General features: G+C 43.6%; 1 protein-coding gene across 2 annotated transcripts in view; it reads right to left on the bottom strand.

Moving 5' to 3' along the window:
* akt3b (v-akt murine thymoma viral oncogene homolog 3b) overlaps positions 1 to 18,785 on the bottom strand; it is a 28,645-nt gene extending 9,860 nt beyond the window's left edge. Inside the window, exons 1-10 of one of the 2 annotated variants that reach the window (XM_069666694.1) lie at positions 18,496 to 18,785; positions 14,200 to 14,697; positions 7,071 to 7,196; positions 6,863 to 6,974; positions 4,291 to 4,435; positions 4,055 to 4,186; positions 3,119 to 3,184; positions 2,863 to 2,931; positions 890 to 1,012; positions 635 to 763 (exon numbers count right to left, since the gene is read on the bottom strand). In XM_069666694.1, coding sequence (XP_069522795.1) covers positions 635 to 763; positions 890 to 1,012; positions 2,863 to 2,931; positions 3,119 to 3,184; positions 4,055 to 4,186; positions 4,291 to 4,435; positions 6,863 to 6,974; positions 7,071 to 7,196; positions 14,200 to 14,245 — 948 coding nt within the window. In that variant the 5' untranslated portion in view covers positions 14,246 to 14,697; positions 18,496 to 18,785. Of the gene's footprint in view, positions 1 to 634; positions 764 to 889; positions 1,013 to 2,862; positions 2,932 to 3,118; positions 3,185 to 4,054; positions 4,187 to 4,290; positions 4,436 to 6,862; positions 6,975 to 7,070; positions 7,197 to 14,199; positions 14,698 to 17,223; positions 17,845 to 18,495 lie in introns of those variants that run through there. The other variant, XM_069666695.1, reaches the window with a different exon arrangement.
* Between the last annotated feature and the right edge of the window lie 5,366 nt (positions 18,786 to 24,151).

Genomic DNA, 24,151 nt, shown 5'->3' with positions numbered 1-24,151 from the left:
CAGTATGTCCGAATGTTTGTTGAAACTGCAGCAGCTTCATTGTGTGATACTTTGTATTAAAACCCAGACACGCCATCTTTATTGATGTTAGATCAGACGTGTGCAACTTTTCTTTCTCCATTTCTGACCCTGACATATCCGACGTCCTCTTTCATTTCCTGTTGTTTGAAAAATAACTTTCAAAATCTCCTCTTGAATCCACAGCAGGAGAAGTGAAATCAGTTCCTGACATTTAACGCGGTTATAAAAGGAAACGTTTCGCTGTCGTTAGAGGAACCACGTCTTTACGGCACTTCCACTTCGATGGTTCCCGTTTGGTGACAAACAGAAAACAGAGAGAAACCAAAACAAAGTTTCTTTCCTCATTTCATCACACAAGACACAAACAGATGACCGCACAGGATACGTTTGGGTTTAGAGAGTAAGCTTAGTTTACTTTGTCTGTTATTTAAGTCTTAAGACTCCGCGACAGGAATGCTCTGCCAGTGCTTACACTAATGTTAGCTTATTGTTTATCCCTAAATAAGTTAAGCTATCCTGGTTATTATTTTAGATCAATTAAAAGGATTAAGCAAACAATGATCCTTTTCATAGGGTTAAAGGGTTAAAACTAATGTGTGTTGTGACCTCTGACCTCAGGAGCCAGGTACTCTGGTGTTCCACAGAAGGTCTTCATGGTGGCAGTGTCTGTGATGCCTTCTTTGCAGAGGCCGAAGTCTGTGATCTTAATGTGTCCGTCTTTGTCCAACATGAGGTTCTCCAGCTGCGGAGGAAAAGTACACAATCAGATTTTTAATGTTTCTGCACAAAGAATAAAAACTATAATCTCAGCGTAGGTGTCGCATGTTAAAGTTCTGTCAGACTTCGACCTGCGTCAGGTGCAGCTCACCTTCAGATCTCGGTAGACGATCTTGGCAGAATGTAGGTAGTCTAGAGCAGAGACGATCTCAGCGCCGTAGAAGCGGGTGCGGTCCTCCGAAAAAACTCTTTCTCTTGACAAATGGAAAAACAGCTGCAGAGAAAAGAAGAAGTTCAGACTTCTTGTGTAATAATCACGGCTGGATTTGTTCTGCAGTGGATCCTACGAGAGGCTGAGACGTCGCAGAAACACTCCGTTGTTCTCAAGAAGGCAGAAGAACAATATGAGAAAGGTTTAAAGCCGATAGAGAAAGCTGGGCTCTGAATCAAAGACCATTTCACTTTGACGTAGGGGTGCGACAGTTAGTCGACAAAAATCGATGACAAAATTAGTTGCCAACGAATTTAATTGTTGATAATTAGCTGGTTACGTCATACGTCATGTTTTTCATGCTGTGCGCGGACATAACATCGTTTTCAGGAGCTGACTTTGCTGAGGGGTGAGCCATCTCACATCCTTACTATCTCTGACAGTTGCATACGCAAAACAGCGACCGGGAAGCGACAGGTAAACAAAACAAAATGGCGTCGTATAACTTCTAAAGTCTGGGAGCATTTCACCCTCAATGCTGCAAAGAAAAGGATCGCCTGCAGGATCTGTGAAGCGCAGCTTGTTTATCACGGGAGCACGTCGGTAATGTGCGAGCATCTGAAGAGAAGGAGCGATGGAGTTCTTCATGTATTTTCAGCTCTTTGTCTGTCGTTGGTTTTAAACGGACAAAAACACGATGTTTTATTTCTCTTCTGTGTCAGTCGGAGACAAATCAGCAGCAAAGTTTATTAGAGACGTATTTCTGAATGAAGAGCTCATATTTATTGTCTTTATTGTTAGTTAGCACATGTTTAAAAGAACCTCCAGCTACATTTAAAGCTGAGAGCTCAATAAGAGACATTAAGTCATTGTGCAGTTCATCATCTGATGAAGAGCAACACAATAACAGACACGTCAGCACTTAACTGGCGAGAGTTGGCCATTTTCACGGAGCTGATTGATACCGTGTCAGAGAGGTATTGCTGAATGTGTGGTGCTGAAAGGTTTTCCTTTGAGGAGGACGAATGCATCAAGTTTAGGTTCCAGTCGCTCCCGTAGTTTAGGCGGTATGCACTGATGAAAGTGTTGGAGCTGTTCACAGTGTTTAGTTTAATTTCATGATTTTACCTTCAGTGAATTATTTGTTGTTTCCTTTAAGGAAGATATAGAATTAAGTTTGATACCATTTGTGTTATTAATATATTTGAGAATTTATTTGGGCTTTTATTTTGATAGAATCTGTAGTTTTGCACAGGGTGACATTTATACAGTAGATGGGCAGGTAAGATAGGATGGGCGACAACGGGAAGGTGAATGTTTTTTACCAGGACACGCCAGAGGAAGCATGGACTGTAAGAAAAAGCAGTTGAAGAAATATAAAAGAAACCATATTTTTTTCTTGGACCTCGACAATTTGTTTGATCCTGCGTACGATTTTGATTTAGCGTACGCAGTTTGATTTTGAGTGTTGGCCAAGTTGCCACTATAGAAAGCGAGGATGCAGGTTCCACGTCGACCTCAAACAAACCACTGTTCTTTGTAACGTTTGTTTGAAGCCTGCGTTAACGAGAAGTCACAGGCGACTAACATACAGCATCTCAAACAGCTGCAGCTGGCTCGGCATAAAATCAGTAACAATCAAAAATCAGATTCAGAGTTAAAAAATGAGACCTGATATTCTTTCATATCGCTCACTTACAGCTGATAAATGAATCCCCAAAAAGCACAACATGAAGTCAACATAACATTTCGACCACAGTGAGAGGAGCTTTCTGCTGAAGCTCTTTGAATAAGTGCTGCGTTCTTAATCAACATTCTTCAATAATTCCTGAAATAGCTTCAAAGCTGAAATGAGACAGAAAATCAGCCGGCATCAAAACCATCTTTTAAAAAGCGATTCATTGATCTCTCACCTCTCCTCCGTTGACGTACTCCATTACAAAGCACAGCCGGTCCTTAGTCTGGAACGAGTACTTCAGAGACTGCAACACAATGTGAATATATTATTATAACTCAGCAGCGCTCAGCTCGTCCTTTAAAATACACTTTATTTAAGAACAGAAGGTCTGAATTCAGTGCATCCTCCCAGCTTTACAAGACACTTTAAATCACAGAGAAAAACAGCACAGGTGTGTCGATGTTTCATGCAGCCTACATGCAGATACTCACAGTGAGGAATGGATGCCGAGTGTTTTTTAATACCCTACTTTCTGTGAGCGTGTGAGCAACTTCATCCTGTGATACAAAGGAGAGAAGACGAGGCAGAGGCATTAATCAGGAGACAAAATGAGCTCGCTGGAGGAGATATTTGGTCGTAGTCAAAAGGTGGAGGATGGTTGAGGGAGGTGTGTGAACATCAGGTGAATGCTAATATAAAATCTGTAGCTGATTTTTACAAATTTAAACTCTGTGGACTAACAGCTACATGCAGGATATTTGACTTTGAAGGTAATTTATTTGGCGCTACAGAAAGGATCCCTACAGAGATAGACCTTTTTCTGAGGAAGGAAGAGGAAGATGATTTTTTTGAACCACAAACAGACGTTACATCGCTCTCTGCAAACACACCAAACCCCATTGTCAAAAACAGCAATTCTATCAGGACTTGTTTGTCTAACACTGCGTTGATCAGTTGTTGTTTTTTTTGTTAATGTGTGACTTCTGCGTGTTAAACGGTTAGGTCAGATCCAACATAACATTTGTTTAACACACAATGACGCACAAAAAAAGGCAGCGGTAGAGCAGCAACTCCTTGGTTCTGAGAGGTAGAATCCCTGTTTTTGTCAATGGAGTCTGGTGTGTTTGCAGAGAGCGATGTAACGTCTGTGTGTGGTTAAAACAATCATCTTCCTCTGTAACAAAAAGGTCTATCTCTGTAGGGATCCTTTCTGTCATGTTGTCACACACTTAGAATAACAATCTGAGCCTGTCAGTGGAAACAACAAGAACTTTTAGTGGCCAAGAATCACGTTGCAGTCCATGTTTTGGTTGCTGGCTGAAGCAATCTACAGGAGCAATTAAAAAACATTTTGTACCTGTTAGTGATTAAGACCCGGTAATATGTAAGAATAAAGCCTGGGTCAAAATAACTCTCATTAAACCGACCTTGGCTATGATGACTTCCTTCTTCAAGATCTTCATGGCGTAGTACGTCCCACTCGCCTTCTCCCTCACCAGAATGACTTTCCCAAACGTGCCTTTGCCCAGAAGCTTCAGATAGTCAAAGTCATTCATTGTCTGGACAAAGAAGCAGATCAATTAATTTAGTCTTTCAAAGTAAGACGGCCTTTTCTTTACACAAACAGGAGCGATATGTTGGCTCTGCCTGGTGTAACCTTCACCTTTCGTTTGTAGTGGCTGATGGAGGTGTCCATCTCCTCCTCGTTGACGTTCTCGATCTGGGAGGTGGGGCTGCACAGGATGCCCTCCTCCTCCTGCTTGGCCAGAGACTCAGCTACCATCTGGATGGCCTCGGCCCACTCGTCCCTGCAGGAGATGAAAACAGGTTAAAATATCTGCAGGCAGCCGGCAGCACTCGTTGTTGGTCATTTTATATTAAGACTGAACAGAAAACTTAAGAGAATTTAAAGGACTCAAAACTCTTTAGTTGAAATGACAGACTCTCACATACTGAGCTACTTCACTGTGTCCTCCAGATACAGTGTGTTTCCATAAGTTTGTCTTGTTGATTCTGGTTGAAATCTCAATAGTTATTCTTAAAACAGGTGACATTTTTTGGGGGAGGGACTCATAAGGCAGCACATGACATAAAAAATACGCTGCAGAAGTACGAAGCAAAGTCTCATACACGACTGAGTCCCTAACCATTCCCCACAACTGGCGATCATTGTCAGCGTCGGCCCTCACAGCCAGAAGCTCCTGAATCTCTTCCTCTCTCTCCGGTCTGCAGACATCTTTGCTGTTGTCTTGTAAACGATCCTTCTTCTTCAACCTCCGATGTTTTTAATCATCCTGTTACGCTCTTCTGGTTTCACACCGGTCACATGATATAAATGTCATCACCTTGCCCGCTCACTCGCTGTGAATGTTCCCGACTATTACCTGCTGCGTTCAGACATCGGCTCACCCCGACTTCTTGCGGGGCTGCAGGAAAACGTCTGCATGAAGTTGGGATGAAAAATTTGTGTTCCCCCATGCGGCCCACCCAGACCGTGTGGGGAAACTTTCAATAGTGAAGTGCATGTGTGAAAGGGGCTATAGGAGCTAAAGTACCAAAGCAATAACCAACAATCAGACTTGGCTGTTACTCATTGAGAGAGAGTTAGAAAGCCAGTAAAGAGAGGGCACAACGCTGATAGAACAAAGCTTAAACAAGTCCAGTCATCAGATCCAACACAAGATCTCCACCCTCCTAACAACCAACAGACCTCTTCTGACACAGTGACGGCTGCTCGTGTGCCTGTAAGAGGCCGGAGGATGTTGTGAGCGGAGTCTTGCTCATAACAAACCATTAAGCATCAGGTAACAAGTCATAACGTATACATTACATTGTGTTCTGCAACGAAACCCTTCAAATCCTGGCGTCCAGCCTCCGCCCCACACCCCTGCTTCCTGTCTTTCTTCTCCCTGTGTCGACCGACTGCTGTTTGTAAAAAGAGGCTTTAACACAGAAACCCTCCAGTCTGGTTCAGGACGGAGAGCTGCGTTTGTTTGTCCCTTTTGTCCAAATGCCAGACCTTTCATATCTGTTTTTTCTTCATAGTGATTCTTTTGAAATATCTTTTTATTACGTTTTTTTCAGAACAAAAGAAGCAAAAGTAAGCGTACACTCGGGCAGGGCTATTAATTGATTTGTATTTTTGTAGGAGCCATTTATACTACTTGTTGGCGAGTCGCATATTTGTTTAAACATATCCTGCAGTATTATTTTGGTGGCAGTCATTAGATCACAGGGTTTCATATGTTGGGTCACAGGTGACAGGAAATGCCGGCCACAGGTAGAGGGAGTCCACACAGTACTCAACAGACCAGGAAAAGGGCAACATGCATCGTAAAAACTTGGTACGTTTATCTTCTGGTAACTATGGCAACTAGAAAAAAGACGGAAATTGGAGAAGTAAGCTAATCAAATAAAACGTTGCACCGTGCAACATTCAGTGTCGCAATGACGCTCTCGTTTTGTCTTGTGTTATGAATCCACTACACCTCCCTCCTTCAAAGTGGTGGTTTCCCCTTCTAATAAATGAAGCTGCATTCAGTTGGACTCAGTCAGACAGCAGACGACACCTTCCGGAAAACACGGGAAAACAAACAGTCCAAAGAACGGCTTCAGAATTATCTCTCAACGTCCAGATAGTTTTCTCCTTGAGCGCGAGACTTATGCAACATTGGATTGTAGATTTTGTTGCAATAGTTCAACTAACAGTGTGCTGTTAATGTTGCCTGTTGCGTTGTCACCTGTAGACACAGAGTAATGGAGAATGTTTGAGTTGCTTGGCATCAACAGTCCAGTTTCAGTTAAAGCGATAATCTCGAAGATTTCAGTTTCGTTCTCTTTAGCGCCACTAATGGTGATAAACGGTGATAGCGGGAGCACACGTCCCAGATATCCAGACAGTGCTGCATGTGTGACGTCCACGGTCGGCTCCGGTTGTAACTCTTGATTTTCCTGGCTGACGGTCGCTTTCCTTTTCAGACTGTTTGCTTCATCTGAGCGTCGAGTTTGTTTCTTCTTCTTTGGATTTTCACTTCTTGTTGAAGTTCTATTTTTAAGATTTGTTGTCCTTCTCTAGCTGTTTTTATCTTCCTGTAAAGTGTTTTTGACTCTTGTAACACTGAGAGCAAGTTAAAACCAGAGTTAGATTACGTGTTAACAAACTTACTGTGATTGGAAATTCAAAAACATCATATAAGTGAGAAGAACTGCGGAGGATAAGAAGGCTGAAGGCTCACCTCTCATCAGGAGTGTCCACGTGAAAAGTCCTCTCGATGACGGTGGTCCACTGCAGGCAGCGGATGATGAAGGTGTTCGGCTTGGGCCGCTCCGTCTTCATCAGCTGACATTCTGGGCGTCACACAGAGGAAGTCGTGCGGCGTTACACGGATATTTTATTTGTAGTGTTTATGAAAGATGTGATGGAGGCGTGTGTTCGTGTCTCACTTGCTACAGAGAAGTTGTTGAGCGGGTAGGCCAGGTCAGAGTCCTGCGGTTTGTCCTTGTAGCCGATGAAAGAGCCGTCTGTCTTCAGCAGAAAGTAGCGCGGTCGCCAGTTCTTGATGTACTCACCTGCAGGGGGGAGAAAAAAGAGACACCAACAGGTCACATCCTGATACACTCACCTGTGTTCAGAGAGAGCCGGACTTTTAGCATAAGAATCAGTTAAATCAACGTCCAATGCACAAAGGCCCTGTCCTGCGGCGGCCCCAGGTTTGACTTTGGAACAATCTGGCCCAAGAATTTCCTTCAGGATAAATAAAGTTCTATTTTATATCTTAGAGAAAATTCATGTGAAAAAACACATTAGCCAGACCAAGAGCTTCACAACACATGCCATACCTCTTTTGTCCACAGGGGGCGACAAAATCAACATTAAACGACAGTGTCTTGTAGCTGTTTGAATGCTGGTACAACATCCATCCATCCGTTATCAATAAACTGCTTATGCTGTTCAGGGTCGGGAGGGGGGGCACCTGTCATTTGCCCCTGGACTGATCACCTGTCAATCACAGGGCTGACACACAGAGACAGACAACCTTTCACGCTCACATTCACACCTACGGGCAATTTAGAGTCACCAGTGAACCTAACGAGCATGTCTGTGGACTGTGGGAGGAAGCCGGAGTACCCGGAGGGAACCCACGCATGCACGGGGAGAACATGCAAACTCCACACAGAAAGGCCCACTACGTCTGAACTGGGATTCAAACCAGCAGCCTTTTACATGCAAGGCTAACCACTGCACCACTGTGCAGACCAGTGACGGAGATCAGTTTTTCTTTCTTCTTCCCTTGTATTATGATACATTTTGCACTTTCACATGGGTGGTTTAAGAGGCTGACACATCAGGATACGGTCATGATCTGAAGTAGTTGCAGCGGGATGATTTAAGATTTAAATGCTGAACTTTGGTGATTAAAATGTCTCACACTGGAGTTTTATTCACAGCTATGATATTACTGTTATTAGTCTACCTGTCTGCACTTGTTTTAGTAATAATCAGGCATTTCTCAATATTCTATTATCTACATATTATTGTATCGTCCTCGTAAAAAATGAGATTAGTTTTATAAAACATTTATATAAATATCTTACCTTTAAAACCACATTGAGCTCAGTTTTCCCCCTGACTCTTCGGAGCTGTAAATCAGTGCTTTCTTGGGAGTTTGATGCTTTTTAAAACACTTTCCAGCTAATTCTTCAGAAGGTCAGACATGACGACACTAAACAGGTTAAAACACTGATAGCTTCTCAGAGGTCTGGTAGAAAGCAATGTTAGGAATGTAAATCCAGCGCTCACTGTTAGCTAAGTTAGACCTGCTGTGGTTGACGAGTCATCACTTTGAACTGGTTCATTTGGTTGTTGTTTGTTTTGCTTTATAGAGTGGAATAAAGTGAACACTTAATGTGATACAAGAAAGTTTAAAGAAATCCTGTTTTATTCTTTGTTATACCACTAATTTTAGATTTTACACCAAACATCAGCTAACAAGTTAAACATCTGCACATCTTCCAGCTGAAAAAGAAATCTTTGGATGAGAAGTACATTACGAACACAGAGCTGCGTATTCGTATTCAGCGGCAATGAAGCGGTTGGTTTCCTGCTGCGCTGACTCATCAATTTGTGACAGAAATTACAAGAAATGTTGGAATACATGAATATGTCCTGGTGAGATGTTGACATGTCATACAGTCACGTTAGCAGCAGAGCTAACAAAAAAAACAAGACGCTGTAACCAATGTGTGTCTGTAGCAGTGTATCAGTGTCTGAGCTGAACTGTCTCAGCATCCGTCCAACAAATCAAACTCTGACGAAACTATCCTCACACATCCGATGACTCACAGCGCTTCAGAGCAACAGTGAGATGAGGATGACAAAGACAGAAAACTAACACAGTCAGTTCCACTTTAAAGCTGGTGAGCAGCAGAGGAAGACAAAGTCAACAGCATAGGATGACTCTCAGGCACATCTAAACATTCGAGCTGCAAGTTTACTCAGATTTAAGACTTCTTCATACACCAATGCATCTATAAAAAAGAATTCACTCGTGTATAAAAGACCAAAAGCAGGACTGCAATGCTGATCAATCCTTGTTCAGGAATCAGTGATGAAATAAAACAGAACAAAAACACAACTTTTCTATACACATGTAACAATCTGTGCAGCGAGAGACAACTACATCTAAAACAGCCATCCAATCAGAGCTGCAAACGATTTGCTCAGTGCATCACAGGAAGAGATTGATGAGACACTGACTACTTAACACGTGGGAACGCAGCGTCAGACGTCAGTGTTACACACATGGTGACCTCATGCTACATGACACATTGTGCCACCAGAGGGGTTTGAACCACAGACTGTATAAAAACATGGCTGACGTGACAGCTCCCTAAAAGGGAAGCCAAACCCTCTCTATCGCCCCTGCTGACTGGCTGCAGTATAGCTCATAAGCCCCGCCTCCTCCATGTTAACAGATGGGACATGAGTCAAACTATAAAATCAAACTACACGTCAAATACGTTTTTCTCCAACATGGTTTCTGTCATTATAGTTAGTTCTTATCATGCTGATTTATGTCCAAGTGTTCATTTTTCTGACAAGTTTACTTTTAATTAGTTATTTGATGCTATAAAAAGTGGGTGTGGCCTCATGATTGACAGCTTTGTGGACAAATGGGGCTCCTGCAGCGTTCTGTTCCCGAGTAGCAGAGTAGAGGAGGAACGGCGAGAGGAGACGTAACTAACACTAACACTACAGTCATTGAACTTTCCATCAGTGTGAATATCTGCTTCAGACCGACACAAGAAGCTGTTCTGCTGCAGACTGAGCCCACCTGAGGGCTCCAACACGCCAAGGCCACCTGAGGGCTCCAACACGCCAAGGACACCTGAGGGCTCCAACACGCCAAGGACACAAGGTAAAGGTGTGTGTCGGGTAGAGGAAGGGGCGGGACGTCGATACAGCGGCTCCACCAGCCGAGCTCTGCTGCACACGCTCTGGATACAGATGAGCAAGATGGCAGCGCCCGCTCCGGGGGGGTTTAGGCTTCACTTGTGTATCAGAGAGTAGAGTTGCATCGTCCATGTTTATATACGGTCACTGGCTGAAACAGATTAATCCCTACAGTACAGTGTACTCCTCCTATACACGCTGCTCCCTAAGAAAAGGCTTCACATGACGGGTATGTTTTCTCTTCTAAACCTAACGCAGTAGTTCTGAATCCTAAACGTAACCAAAAAGTGACTTCATGAAACGAAACGAAACAGTTAGATTTGGTCCTGTTTTGGGCTTAGGCCCACTGCACCGATATCAGAAAACACCTCCATCTGAGGAGATTTCTGTTGGTGGACATCATTTCTAAATTGCAATATTCTTTAGCAATATTCAGTTGTGCTTATTTTCCAGTTTTATAGAATAAGGGTCAAGTTTGAGGCAACAGGGAGGCAAAAGTCTTTTGAAAATTTGCAGGAAGTTTAGACTTGTAAAGTTACGAGGACAGAAAATCTAAGAGCATTTTTCTGAATCGATCATGAGAAAATAGAAAAGTTATCTTTGTGTGAAGTTATATTTCCGCGTGTGGTCTTTTGTGGGTTTAAATCTTTAGGTTAGAGCAAACAGTGTGTTAGGTGGCCATTCTGCGAGCCTATCCATAAAAAGGACCAGACGACCACATGACAGAACGCCCATCAGGAACACACCACTCGCTGACATACCATGTTTTCAGGAAGTCCCTACCACCTGTAAAATAAGCCTCTCTTGCTCTTCTATCAATCCAATGACCTTTCACTTTGACTGATTCTCTACTGGTGTGCAGTTAAATTGATTCCTCACTGTGTAATGTTGCGTCCTACATCCTGCCCAACAGGAAATAGTCTGTAAATCACATTAAAGGAGTAAAGATGCAATTTAAAGAGGTCTCTAATGACCCCCCTGGTCTTTGCTTCACTTAAGGACAAACTTCACTTTTTTCTTTTTACTTCATGTAGTTCAAAAACTTTGCTAAAAACTTGAATAGCATAAAACCAGACTAACACAGAATGTCCAACAACATAAACTCTGTAGTCAAAAACAATCATGTTGCTCTGCTTTCAAACTTAGTGACATTTTTGTGTTTCCCAAAACGTTCGGTTTCAACACCCCAGCTTCCAAACCGTCCTGAACTGCATGTGAACCCTGAGTTTTGATCCTCACCAGCCCTGAGAGCTAATGGGGCTGTTCGGACTGAATTAAAAGAGCACACGGAGGTGCAATAAACAATTGAGGGACTTGTGGGGGCCGGAGAGGAAGGAACCAGAGTGTTAGGTCATCCTCTGTATGCTCATAGTGCCACAGAGAAACTTCCCCCTGCCTGCCAGCCAAAACCCTGAGCTCAGACCAGACAAACACACCTCCAACACACACAAACACACACACACATAAACTTAAATCACTCTGGGAAATAACACACCAGCCAAGTGCAGCTCAGACTGGGCTGCAGCCCTGCAAAGCCTGCCTCCTCTGCTCGCCGTCTGGCAGGTAAACAACCATTGTTTGGAGGTGCTGTTCTTCAAACTGGCAGGCGGCTCAGGCTGTGTCTACACCGAGCTGCAGAAAAACACTCTTTTCTGACTCCTCTGCTCCGTGTTTTCAACAACCAACAAAATGTGTTTTACCTCAGCGAGCTCCACAGTGAATTCTTCTGGAAACACTTGATCTTGTGTTTTCAGTCAATTCAAATCTATTTGAAAATAATGTCAACAGCTGAGTCAAACAGCATCAGCAGAGCTAAGAGGACATCTCTCTGTCACCTTTAAATATCTGTGTAAAAACATCAGACTGCAGAGCCAGAGACCCGGCATATGAGACGTATGCGTACACGAGTTTAACAGCCACCATTTTAGCGCGATACTGACAGATGAGAAAACCATACGCAGTTATCATCTCGATACACGAGACCCTGCTTATCAACATCATGAAAACACATAAGGAAAGGAAGAGTTGGCCAGGGTTCTGCCCGGTACCAAGCCTGCTTATTGGAGCAAAGAGCAAAAACAGGAGCCACAGAATTAACCTACAGCATGAATGACTCCCTGATATGGCATGTTTACATCAATATTTATGACACTAATTCACAATAAAGCAAAATAAAGGAGCCACTGTAGTGAGAAGGGGAGCACTATTCTATACTGTTCTTACTGTCAACAAATTCATTGTCAACAATGTGTTACTACCTCTCAGCCAGAAGCACATATGTTCCCACAGAGGATGTTATTAACACCTCACAAATAGAAGTATCACATTTAAAAAAAGCTCAGCCAATTCTTAAACCTGCTCCACTGTAGTTTTATCAAACAGACAGGAGGAAACTGTGCGTTTGTTGGGGACTATTTTCAGTGGCGGATGAATCCACATTTGATGTACTAGAGAGTACTCGGGGCAGCAGGACAGAGTACGCCAATGAGTCAAAATAAATTACAGTGTGTGTGTTTATGGTGATTAAGGGACATGTAACCCAGTGCAACAGTGTGGCTCAGTCACGTGTCGGGCTGCACGATTACGGCCAAAATGATCATCACAATTATTTTTTTGATCAATATTGAGATCACGATTATTTTTGGAACACATTTTTTATTGTTCTTTCACATTTTTGTCTCTTTGGGAGTCGGGTGGATAGGGTGTCTCTGTACAGCGGGCGCGGACGGGGAGCAGCTCGTTCTTCCTCTCGGCCTTCACACACTCATCATGCTGCACTTTGTTCTTTCAGCTGCTTCAACAAGTTAGTCGTGTTGCTTTGCGGCGCAGACGCAGGGGTCACGACCTCTCTGCTGATTATTGTTTCTTCTTAACGTCACTTAAACCTGAAACGCCTCCAAACAGGCGCTGACGAGCCGCTTCAGGGGACCAGCTCTCTCTTTTTAGACATTTGACTTTAGTTTCACCGTCTCTGTTGTTTACTCTTCCACTCTAAACTGCCGCCGCGAGGTAGGCGCTCATCACATGACATGCAAGCTCCCCCACAGGTGAAGCCCAAACCTCTCCATCGCCCCCTAGGGGAGGGGCTGTTAGTTTAGGGAGAGTTACGGGCGGAGCATTTAAAAGGCCAATATCACCAACAATCACGTTTCTTATTTAATCGTGGGAAGACAAAATGATGATCAGGATTAATATTCGATTAATTGTGCAGCCCAACTCACGTGTTCATGAAGTTAATTCGTTTTCAGGGTTCACACTCTTTTTAAGAAATTATTTTTTCTTGACAATACAGGACAGCACTTGCTCACAGACAAAAAAATGTACCGTACATATTTATAGCAGTAAATGCCGTAAAGCAAGACCACTCGAGCGCCAGCTGCCTTTGGAAGACGCATATCACTGAGGGGATCAGGATATGCCACTGGCCCCCTAGTGGCATGCCATCCGCAACTGCACATGCCGCTAAACTACCGGCACACACAGTGGCACATGCTGCTGCATGCCATCGGCCACGTTTCGATGTCGGCGCTGCTGCTCAAAGGGTCAAAACTCAAGCTCAGGAACACAATGGGTTTAAAAATACAGCCACCACTAGGAGGAGACATTGCGTGCCAGGAGAGGGCACACCGCACAGCTTATCCGACCAACAGTCAAGTTTCAAACAAAAATACGAACCTAGGTTTACGTAGGCGATGTGAGTGAGGGGCTCAAATACAGTTAAAGTTTTCCAGGACATCATAGATTATTTCCAGGATATTTGGTCGTTTCAATTTCCAGGTGTTTCCACGACTGGAAAACTGGTCTCTAAATTTCCAGGTTTTTCAGGACATGTGGGAACCCTGATCTTACATTTCTATGTGTTTCCTTTTATAGCAGGAGGGATTTTTTTAAGATGGACAGCACTTTTGTGAGAATGTGAAAACTTTCAAACTGAAACAGCTCCCATGTGCAGTATGAGCCATCTCTGTTTCTTTATGCTTTCCAGTAATTTAGAAAATGGTTAGCATCTATTTTTTTGCCAATCACAAACATATAAAATAGCACAACCCACATCCAGTTTCGTATTAAGATATAGCTGGATGCAGTCTTCACCATCATAGATAAAAACATGAGCCTCACCTCTTTTCTGCACCCAGCCTTCCTTCACGACGTTCTGGTCGCTCATGGTGGCTTCTCCTCGTCACCAGTCCTCCCGGTTCTCCCAGTGTGCTGACGCTGAAGGGACAGAGGGGTCAGTAGCGGGACAGCTTGTTCGGCTGGAGCTCAGTCAGCCAGCCTTCTGTCTGACCGCTTGACCTCTGACCTCCAACCTACCTTCACCCACTCTCACCTGACCTCAGAACTTGTTCCCACTTGGCCGTATTAATCTGTCGTGTCTCTCTATCCTGCTCTCTCTCTCTCTTTCCCACAATCACTTTCTCTTTCCTCCTCTCGCCCGCCGAACCGACCTCACTTTCTCTGGCTGTCCTCTGTCTCTCCCCTCCTGGTCTTCCTCCCCTCTTTCTCTCCCTCCTTCCTTCCTTCTCGCGCTCTGTTTCAGTTTTCCTTCGCTCCCTCGTTCTCTTGAACTTCTTCTTCTTCTTGTTCTGTGTTCAGGCGCTCCCGCGGTGAGTCAGCCTGGAAGGAAACGGAGGCAGAGAAAGGAGAGAAGAAGAAAAAAACCCACAGAGCAGGTCAGTGGATAGTTTCCTTCACACAGCAAACACAGCATTGTTCAGAGCCTTGTTTAAAGCCTTAACACACTTCCTGCCTCCTTACATCCCTCTCTCCTTGCCCTCCTTTCTTACCTCTTACCTCCTCCTTATTTCTCCCTCTCTTTTCCTTCTTTTATTCCCTTCCCTCCTTATTTCTCAGTCCTTTCCTTCTTTTATTCCCTTCCCTCCTTATTTCTCACTCTTTTCCTTCTTTTATTCCCTTCCCTCCTTATTTCTCACTCCTTTCCTTCTTTTATTCCCTTCCCTCCTTATGTCTCACTCTTTTCCTTCTTTTATTCCCTTCCCTTGCCTTCCTTCTCTCCATCAGCCCTTTCTCTCCTCCTTCCTTCTCTACTTTCCTCCCCCCACTTGTCATCTCTCCTTCAATATTTCCTTGCCTCCTCCCATCTTCTCCCCCTTTCCCTTTCCCTCCCTTCCCTATTTTATGCTTCCTCCTTCTCTCCCTCCCTATTCCTTCCTTCTCTCCTAGTCTTTCCCTCACTACTTCTCCTTTACCTCCACTTTTCTTCCTTTCTTTCCTCCCTTCTTCACTTGTCCTAACTTTACTTCCCTGACTTCCTCCTCTTCTCCCTCCTTTGTTGCTTTCTGTCTCCTTCTCTCTATCCATCCTTCTTCTTCCTCTCATTAGTCTTTCCCTTCTTACTTCCTTATTAGTCTTCTTTCCCTATCTATTTCCTTGCCTCCTTTTATTTTCTCCTCCTCTCCTTCCTTTATTTTCTGCTTTCTTCTCCCCCTCCCTATTCCCTCCTTCAGTCTTTCTATAACTTCCTCTCCTTTATCTCCTCTTCTCCCTTTTTTCCTTCTTTACCTCCCTCCTTCACTGCTCCCATCTCTCCTTCCCTTACTTGCATCCTTGTATCCTCTCTTTCTCTCCTTCCTTTGTTGCCTCTGGTCTCATTCTCCTTCTTTCTCTCTCAGTGTCGATCTTTCCCTAACTACCCCTCCCTTACCCTTACCTCCTCTCCTTCCCTACTTTCTCTCATCCAGCTTTCCTTCCTTCACATGCCACCTCTCCTTCCCCATTTCCTTGCTTCTTCAAATCTTCTCCTCCTTCTCTCCTTCCTTTATTTCCTTCTTTCTCATTCTATTCCTCCTTATTCCTTCCGTCTTTCCCTGAACATTATCCTTTACCTTTCTTTACCTCTGTCCATCAATTCTTTCCAAACCTTTTCACCTCCTCTTTTCCTTCCTTCCTTCCTTCCTTCGTTTCCTCCCTTCCTTACCAACTCCTTTGCTTCCTCCCTTTTGCCTCCTCCTTTTCCTTCCATCCCTCACCAGTCCTTCAAATCTTTTACCTTAACTTCTTATACCTCCTCCTCTCCTCTCCTTCCATCCACCCTCACCTCCTGCTCTCCCTCCTATCTTCCTTTCTTCCTTCCTTTACTTACTTCTTCTCTCCTTCTGTCCTACAACCATTCTCTAACAACTTCTACATTCAATGTTGTACCTCACATTGCAGCCAAACATTCAAATCAATTAAATGTTCAATGATTACGCATTACAATGAACCATGTCAAATATTGTCTTCCAGTAAATCACATGTCCCAGATTTTCATACATGATGTTCCTCATCATGAGATAACCTTTACCTCCCCCTAATAGTTCTTGTTTTTGCCACTGACAGGCTCAGATAGTTATTCTAAGTGTCTGACAACATACAGAAAGGATCCCTACAGAGATAGACCTATTTGTTGAGATAAGATCGTTTTTTTTTTACCAGACACAGCCGTTAAACTGTAATTTATCTTTGCTAAACACAAGATGTGTTGGTCTACTGCTGCCTTAATTAGCTAATGTGTCAAATCATATCTCAATTACAATATGTCAAAGTAACTGCAAAATAAGAAGAATTAGTAACAATTAAACATGATTGTTTTGGTGTCAAACTGACTTACACCTCATAGCTTCTCACTTTATCCTCATGTCCAACCTTTCCTGTAAAACTGAATACATTATGTGTAATAAATAAACACATTCCTTCTAATGACAATGAATAATCATCTCAAATTTTAGAGCCAAGCATGTATTAAATGCTGAATGTGTTCTAGTGTGCAGACTAGACATGTTCCTTCAACGCACAGCGCACACATACACCATCAATGGGAAGATCCAAGGCTGGAAACAAATGCGAGCCCTCCAATGACAACAAAAACAATGGCTGACAGGAGCAGCCGCTGTATATTTCAGAAGCCGGTTCACAGCTGCGTGCCTCGGTACCACAAACACCCCCCAAACCCTGCCTCTAATTCAACAAGCAGCATGTTTGGGTCCTGCACCGCACACAAACAAACAAATACTGAAACAACAGCTTTTGTTTCAAGGGCGTGTGGTGTCATTATGTGTTACATAACAACATCCGCTCGCGTGCTCCATTATATTCTAACGGCCGAGACGCGAACAAATATCTGACAGTAACCTCTTTACCGACCAGACGCCATAAAATAGCCGGCTCCCGGTGTGAGATGGCAGGGTCAGGGAGACGGTTGTGTAAACCAGGTTGGCCTGTGATGGCTCGGCTGGAGGATGAGAACTAGCCAGGGATGCTAGCGGGAGGGGGATGATGCTACTGCTAATGTTAGCCGGCTAGCTAGCAGGATGCCTGGCTGGCTAGCATAGCAAGCTGTCTCACTGACAGTCACTGGCAGGCGATGGAGCCGTTTGACGTGATGCTATTTTCATCTGTGTGATGAATCAACTTTGCCGTTTATGGGTTGTTTTCATTTATTTATCTCAGACGGAGAAGCGAGGCTGTGTTTTTGAATAGGGATGTGCCGTTCGTGAACGAGTCGGCTCTTAGAAACGAGTCCTTTAAGTGAACTGGGGGATTTGACCCCTTGTCTGAGCTCCAATTTTTTGTTTTGTTTTTGTGAAAGGATTCATGACACAATACAATGGTGATCATTTGACGTAAAATGCACGACATCACACAAATAACATTATTGAACAGAGCATTCATTATTCTTTCTTCTTTAATCATACCAATTAAATGAAATATATTTGTTTGAGTTGTGTATTCCTTTTTTAGCCTTATTTTTTTGGTAGTAGTGTGTTACTTAAACAATATTACACAGACGGGAGTGCTAGTGTACTGAATATCAGCACGCCTATGATTTGATAACAAGCACCGGGCTGTAGGTCGAGTGTTGAAGGGTGTAACACCCAAAATATTCTTAAATTTGACCACATTTTAAAATCCAGAGGGGGGACAAGATGAAGATCCGTTTAGGGGCCGAATGAGCCGGATCTTGTTGCCAAGCTGTGCCAAATAATACTGATCGCTGAAGGGAGCCCAAATTCCCATCACTATTTTTGAAGGGATGGGAGACCGGGGAGGCGGAGGGGGAGGAGGTGAAGAGGGGGGAGAACCGGGGAGGTTGGGGGGTGTCGTTCATCACGGAGATGGGCCGAGGCCAGACGGACGGTACCGTTATCATTACAAGCCCTCCCCTCCCTCCTGCAGCAGCATCCCGGCGCCGCATCCCTCCATCCCAGACTGGCGAATGACGAAGCAGCAGCAGCAGCCCGCTAACAGCAGCTAGCTAGCATGCTAACCTCCGCTCCCACCCGCTCCGGGCTCGCGACAAATCCGCTCCCAGTGCCCCCAAAACCACGACCCCAACCCTCGCCTGTTTCCTCCCTCCTCCTCCTCTCCCCTTTCCTACCTACAACACGTTAACACATATTAGAATAATTATTTCACCTGGTAGTCGAAGAATGATAGGGATGCCCCCTCCTCCTCCTCCCCCTCCTCCTCTATGGGCACTGGAGCATCCGACGGAGTAACGTCCCTCAGCGGTGAAAACAGGAGGAGGACAGCGATGGATCCATAGCCGCGGATGCCGTGTCCAGCCGAAAAGAGGAGGGTTTTTGTGTTCCAGACAGACAGACACACGGGCGGACGGACGAACAGACAGACCCGCTCGGCTCCTGCTCCCTCCGCAGCTCCGCCAGGAAACCTCGCTCGGCTCCGAGTCGGCACGTCACGTTCAGCCAGATCTGACTGGGAGGACTCCTGCTGCATTCAGGGGCGGTGGGAAATATGGCGGTTCATACACTCAATGACCCATGAAACGTGACTGAACCTGGGAATTTGTGTCTCTTTCTCTTTGTCTGTCAATTAAAAGGTTAAAGTTCTTTATCTTGTCCAGGGTTTTGGAAGCACTTCTTTATTTGTGAGGTATTTTTCTTTGTGTTTTTCGGTTGGGGTTGTTTTCTATTAAATGACCAATTGTTTGCCCCATAATATGTCAGAAAACAGTGGGAAAATGACAAATCACGCCCTGAGCCAATTTTGAGAATGAAGTCGAAATGTCTAGAACTAAGCCGAGTTTGAGCAAATATAGTCAATAGAAATTTGAAAAGTAAACTTGAAATTTCAAGAACTTAGTTGAACCTTTGGTGCCAGGTAGAAGAAAAACAAAACCAGAGGAGGATTATTTCTTATTTATTACGTCAAACTTTGAGAATAGACTCAAAATGTTTACAATAAATGTCAAAAAATCCTCTTCCTCTGGTTGTTTTCCTTAACACCTGACACTAAAAATGACAGTTCAACTTTTTACTCAACATTTCTTTATTCCTGAAATGCAAAATTAAAAAAACAAAACATCTTCCTCCCCACGTTTTTATTTGTTATGTTTTGGCCTGAATACTCTTCCATATTTGAGCATTGTATTCTGATTGAGGGACAAATCATTGAGTGTCTTGTATTGAGTCTGTGTAGCTCTATACCAAGAAGCAGGACTTTACGGGGAGTCCTTGAATGCAGCATCTCTCTCCTCATGGCATCCAGGGCTTTTGTTGGTCCCCAGCTTTTGTTGTCTCTCTCTCTCTCTCTCTCTCTCTCTCTCTCTCTCTCTCTCTCTGCTGGATTTATGTGTCCACATTCACTCCAGTTATAATTCACTTCCATATGATCCACAGCAGACATCAGGCCCTCTTATTTATCCCCCCGCAAGAACACTCAAACCCACCATGCAAACATTTTAAATATTTTTTTCAGGCTTTTTTGCAGTTATTGATTTAATCAGGCTTACCTAAATGTATATCACCCCTTCCTCCCCCCTCCCTCCCTTCCTCCCTCCCCAGGCTTCCTGTGAATGGGGGCTTTGTTTGAGGATCCTGGTCCCAGTCTGGCTGCAGGCCGACACAGACGGGGCTGATGCTGCTGCTTTGCATTAATCAATTACAGTCTGTGACAAAACAATTCACGCTATCAGATGAGACAGTTTGTGGATATTGTTCAGAGGTGTCTGCTAACTGTCAGCACGTGACCACAAAAACAAAATACAAAACATTTACTTTACTCCAACAGAAATACAGAATTTAATGTGAAATTAAAACATTTAATTATTAACCAATCTGCTTTCTTTTAAATATCTTTTTCTAGATCATTTGACTCTACTTTTTATTTTACTCTTACCTTTCATTTCATGGATCATTTCAGGAAATAACAATAGATTTTTTCCTCTCATGTAGAGGTTTAACAATAGTTGGTGTGAATATTTCTCCGAACAACCGAATTATATAAATATAGAATCACCAAATTAAAATGAATTAGACTCAAACGCAGTTTATGTGTTGATGCAACAAATGAACTAAATAAACATTTAAGTCGATATGACAGCCTGATTAAATCGTGCTTTAACTTCGCCAACATGATTCAGATGATCTAATGCCATGCTATACTCACTGCAGTACAGTAGGTGGCGGTATGCACCTTTAAAGAAGTCACGTTCAAACTGGGCCCCCCCTCCTGGGCTCTTCGTCACCAGAAGCTCACTCTCACTCTCTCGTGCGAGAACACGCCCACCCCGCCGAGCTAACACCGACAGCATCACGGTGACCTTTGCGCTAGCATGCTAACCGCCGGTTAGCCTGTCCTACCCGGTTTGAGGCACCTACCTGTCCAACAGAAAGACGGCTGACTCTGCATCGCTCTCTCGCCATGTTCGCCGGCCTGAATGAGGCCTAGCTGCTAATTTGAACCACTCCCACTCTCACCTGTACGCTGTGATTGGCTCAGGGAAGCACAACAGCGTCCCTCCTGAAAACGTCCCGTGCAAAGCAAAACAACAGAATAGATGCAGAGGGAAGGGTCTCACAAGGGTCTGCACACACACTCACCAACACACATGTATAGAGGCCCAGAAGTGATGATTATATTATATTTGTAAAAGTCTATATTTTATTTGTCTAGGAAAATCCTACTTATTATACCTTTAAGATAAATAGGACTTGTTACTTGGAAGTTTGCTTTCTTAGCACATTTTGTCAGTTCCTGCCCTTTGGCCTTCACAATAAGAGCGTGCATATTAATCTGTTAAATCCACTACAGAAGAACCTTTACGCTCTGTGAAGTCAGATTGAAAAAATGTTTCTAATTGCATTGGAAATGTGACAAAATGAGTTGGAAAATATCAGCTTATGGAATATCATCCTTAAGTACAATTTAAATATCAATTTTGAAGAACAGAAACTTGATCGCGTATAGAACGTATGATCTTTGCACGTCATCGTTTTCATTTCAGAAACTATGAAGCACAAAATAATGAGTCCAATGAGTCTTAGATCAACAAAGCAGTTAGCGTGTGAGTGTGTGCGTGTGCGTGTGTGCGTGTGCGTGTGTGTGTGTGTGTGTTAGAGAGATCATGGTTACCAGTGTCAGTTTGCTCTGCTGTCAGAGGGCAGTGTAGGGTTTCTCTGTCCTGGATCTCCTGCAGAGAAACTGTCTGTTAAAGGAGAAGAGAAAACACATCGAAATAAAACAAAACCAGAAGAGGACGGGTCAGCGGTTATTGATCCGCTCTACCTCCCATAAATAAGACTGACTCCAGGTCAACCGTTGGGGGGGCGTCTCTTTCAGCAGCAGGTGAGTTTGCTTCTGACTAAACAAACATGGTGGGACGTTAGTAACATATTCTTTAACACTGAACAACTAGAGGTACGGAAGCCCTAAGCAGGTAAATAAGTAGAAATCTTGAGAAAACAACCTGAATGACTCGTTATGACGGGAAAACGGAGTAAACAAACTGTATGCATGTCCGCTCAGGGCCTCCGAGCAAACTGTCATTTTGTGTCCATCTTGGCGCCCGCGGTGGACAAAGCAGGGCCTCTCCTCTCTCTGCTGAAGTCGTGAACGTTTTCTGATGAAAAATCTCCTGCTTTGTTTTACAGGTCAAAAGTCACTGTGAGTGGTTAGGTGGAAAATGTAGATACAGTCTGTCTCTGCAGCGTGCTGTGAGCCTGAACATATGTGAAAAATTACTGTTCATAAACAGTTTATATTCTCGCTGATGGTCTCGTTGGTTTTTATAGCTCATATTGAGGCATCAGCATTCATTTCAGTTTGTTTCATAACCAGCTACAAAGAGAAAAGATCTTTATCATCACAGATTCTGGGTTACAAAAACAAAAACATTCAACTTATTCAAATAATTAAAAGTAAAAGTAACAAATCTTCACATTTGAGAAGCTCGAACGATGAAATGTTTTCATATTTAAATGACTGGTTATCAAAATGTTTCCGGCAAACTTTGTGTCAAAGGTCAAAAGGTCGAGCGGTTTACTGATGATGCAATCATTTATTTCATAAAGAAATTTCAGGTCTCAGTTTGTAATGATCACAAACACAACAGATGTTTTTAAAGTGTTTTATTTGTGCTTGTGTACAGTATATATCCTACTTGCTCAGCTCTCTGTGGTCCAGGTCTCCACGTGGACTCAGTGATGGCAGGTTCAGGTGTGGCTCTGAGGCTGCACGAGTTCAGAGAGTCTCAGGACTCCAGAGAGCCCGATGGACCGAAGAGGATATTGCCAAAGTAAGTGAGCAGCATCAGAGATCTAAACCTGCAGGACTTTATTAAAGCAGTTCAAAGTCAAATGTATGTAAAGGTAGAATGAAAAGAAAACACTGTTCAGTTAAACTACCTTCAAATAAACTACTTCTGTTGCAGACCGTCACGTGTGGGGAGAGATGTTAACGGATTATATCCAGGACAGCTGGGCAGAGTCCACACTGTCCACTCAAAGGATTGTGGGTAAGTTTATGAGTTGTTTCTGTATGTGAATCTCTGCTCCTGAACTTGAACAACAAGTCCTTCACTGCCTGCCGTCATTAAGCGAGAGGCGGGGTTACACCTGGACAGGTCGCCAGTCAATCACAGGGCTGACATACAGAGACAGACAACCTTTCACGCTCACACTCACACCTATGGGGAATTCTGAGTCACCAGTGAACCTAACGAGCATGTCTTTGGACTGTGGGAGGACGCCATGCATGCACGGGGAGAACATGCAAACTGCACATGAGGACAGCTAAATTCAAAACTGGATTCAAACCATGTGTATGACCGACTTGATGACGAGGGCACTGAGCAAAAGTGTGTCTTTGCTCAGCCTCAGAGGAGGTGGAGCTCAGACATCAGGAGGGAACTGGATGGATTCTGAGATTGATGGCTAGAGCAGGGACACAGAGTCTTCTAAATCACTGTTATTCATCCTCTGGCAAACAGGGAATAGCGAGAACAAATCTAATGATAAGCAGGCCAGTAGTTGTTTGAGCTCTGCATCTTATTCTGGACCAGCTTATTCTCAATAAACCGTCCGTCCTCGTGTTGCAGCTCCGATCTCCACAGAGGAAGGTCCCAGTCCGTCTACGAGCCTCTTCGGCCTTCGAACCCTCCGTGTGAAAACTACCAGCAGAGTTTTGACCTCCTCACCCTGAGAGCCCTGACCCTCCGCCGTCACAGACCTGCAGGCCTGGAACAGCGCCCCCTTCAGACGGCTTACCAGGAGCAGTTTGGTCTTCAGTCTCCTCTCTTCCCTCAGTAGGCAAACACGAAGTGCTTTAACGCTCCTGTGAAAAATATAGAAATCATTCAAATGTTCTGTGAGGCAAGAAGATCTTCTTTAAACTTACAGCGATGCAATGAAAGTACAAACCCTGCTGCATATCATGTAGAAATACTCTGTTAAATTAAAAGCAAATATTACTCAAGTAAATCACCAAAGTATCAGCAATGAAATAAACTTTAAGGACCAAAAACTAATGCACTCTTTCTGCAATATAAATATCATTATGTTGACTCAGCGGATGGATTCATGTGTTCATTGCTTTCATGTTGCAGCTGGTTAATGTGTTTTTTCTGAAAGAGTCTGCGGCCTGTCAGAGAAATGTCTGAGAAAAGTCTCAAATCAAAGTGCTCCTGTATTCTATATATTTAATATAACACATAATTATAATATAATGGGATGTGAAAATGCCTCATATTTTCTTTAACCTCATGTTTTGTTCTGGTGATTTAAAGTTGTGTGTGAATGTCAGTTAAAAAAAAAAACAATCATGAATCCAAATT

The sequence above is a fragment of the Semicossyphus pulcher genome, unplaced genomic scaffold, assembly GCF_022749685.1.
Source record: "Semicossyphus pulcher isolate SPU_LCO1_2020_fin unplaced genomic scaffold, fSemPul1.0.p SCAF_17, whole genome shotgun sequence".
Classification (NCBI taxonomy): domain Eukaryota; kingdom Metazoa; phylum Chordata; class Actinopteri; order Labriformes; family Labridae; genus Semicossyphus; species Semicossyphus pulcher.
Note: the sequence above shows the minus strand (reverse complement) of the source record. Positions and strands in the feature narration are given on the sequence as shown.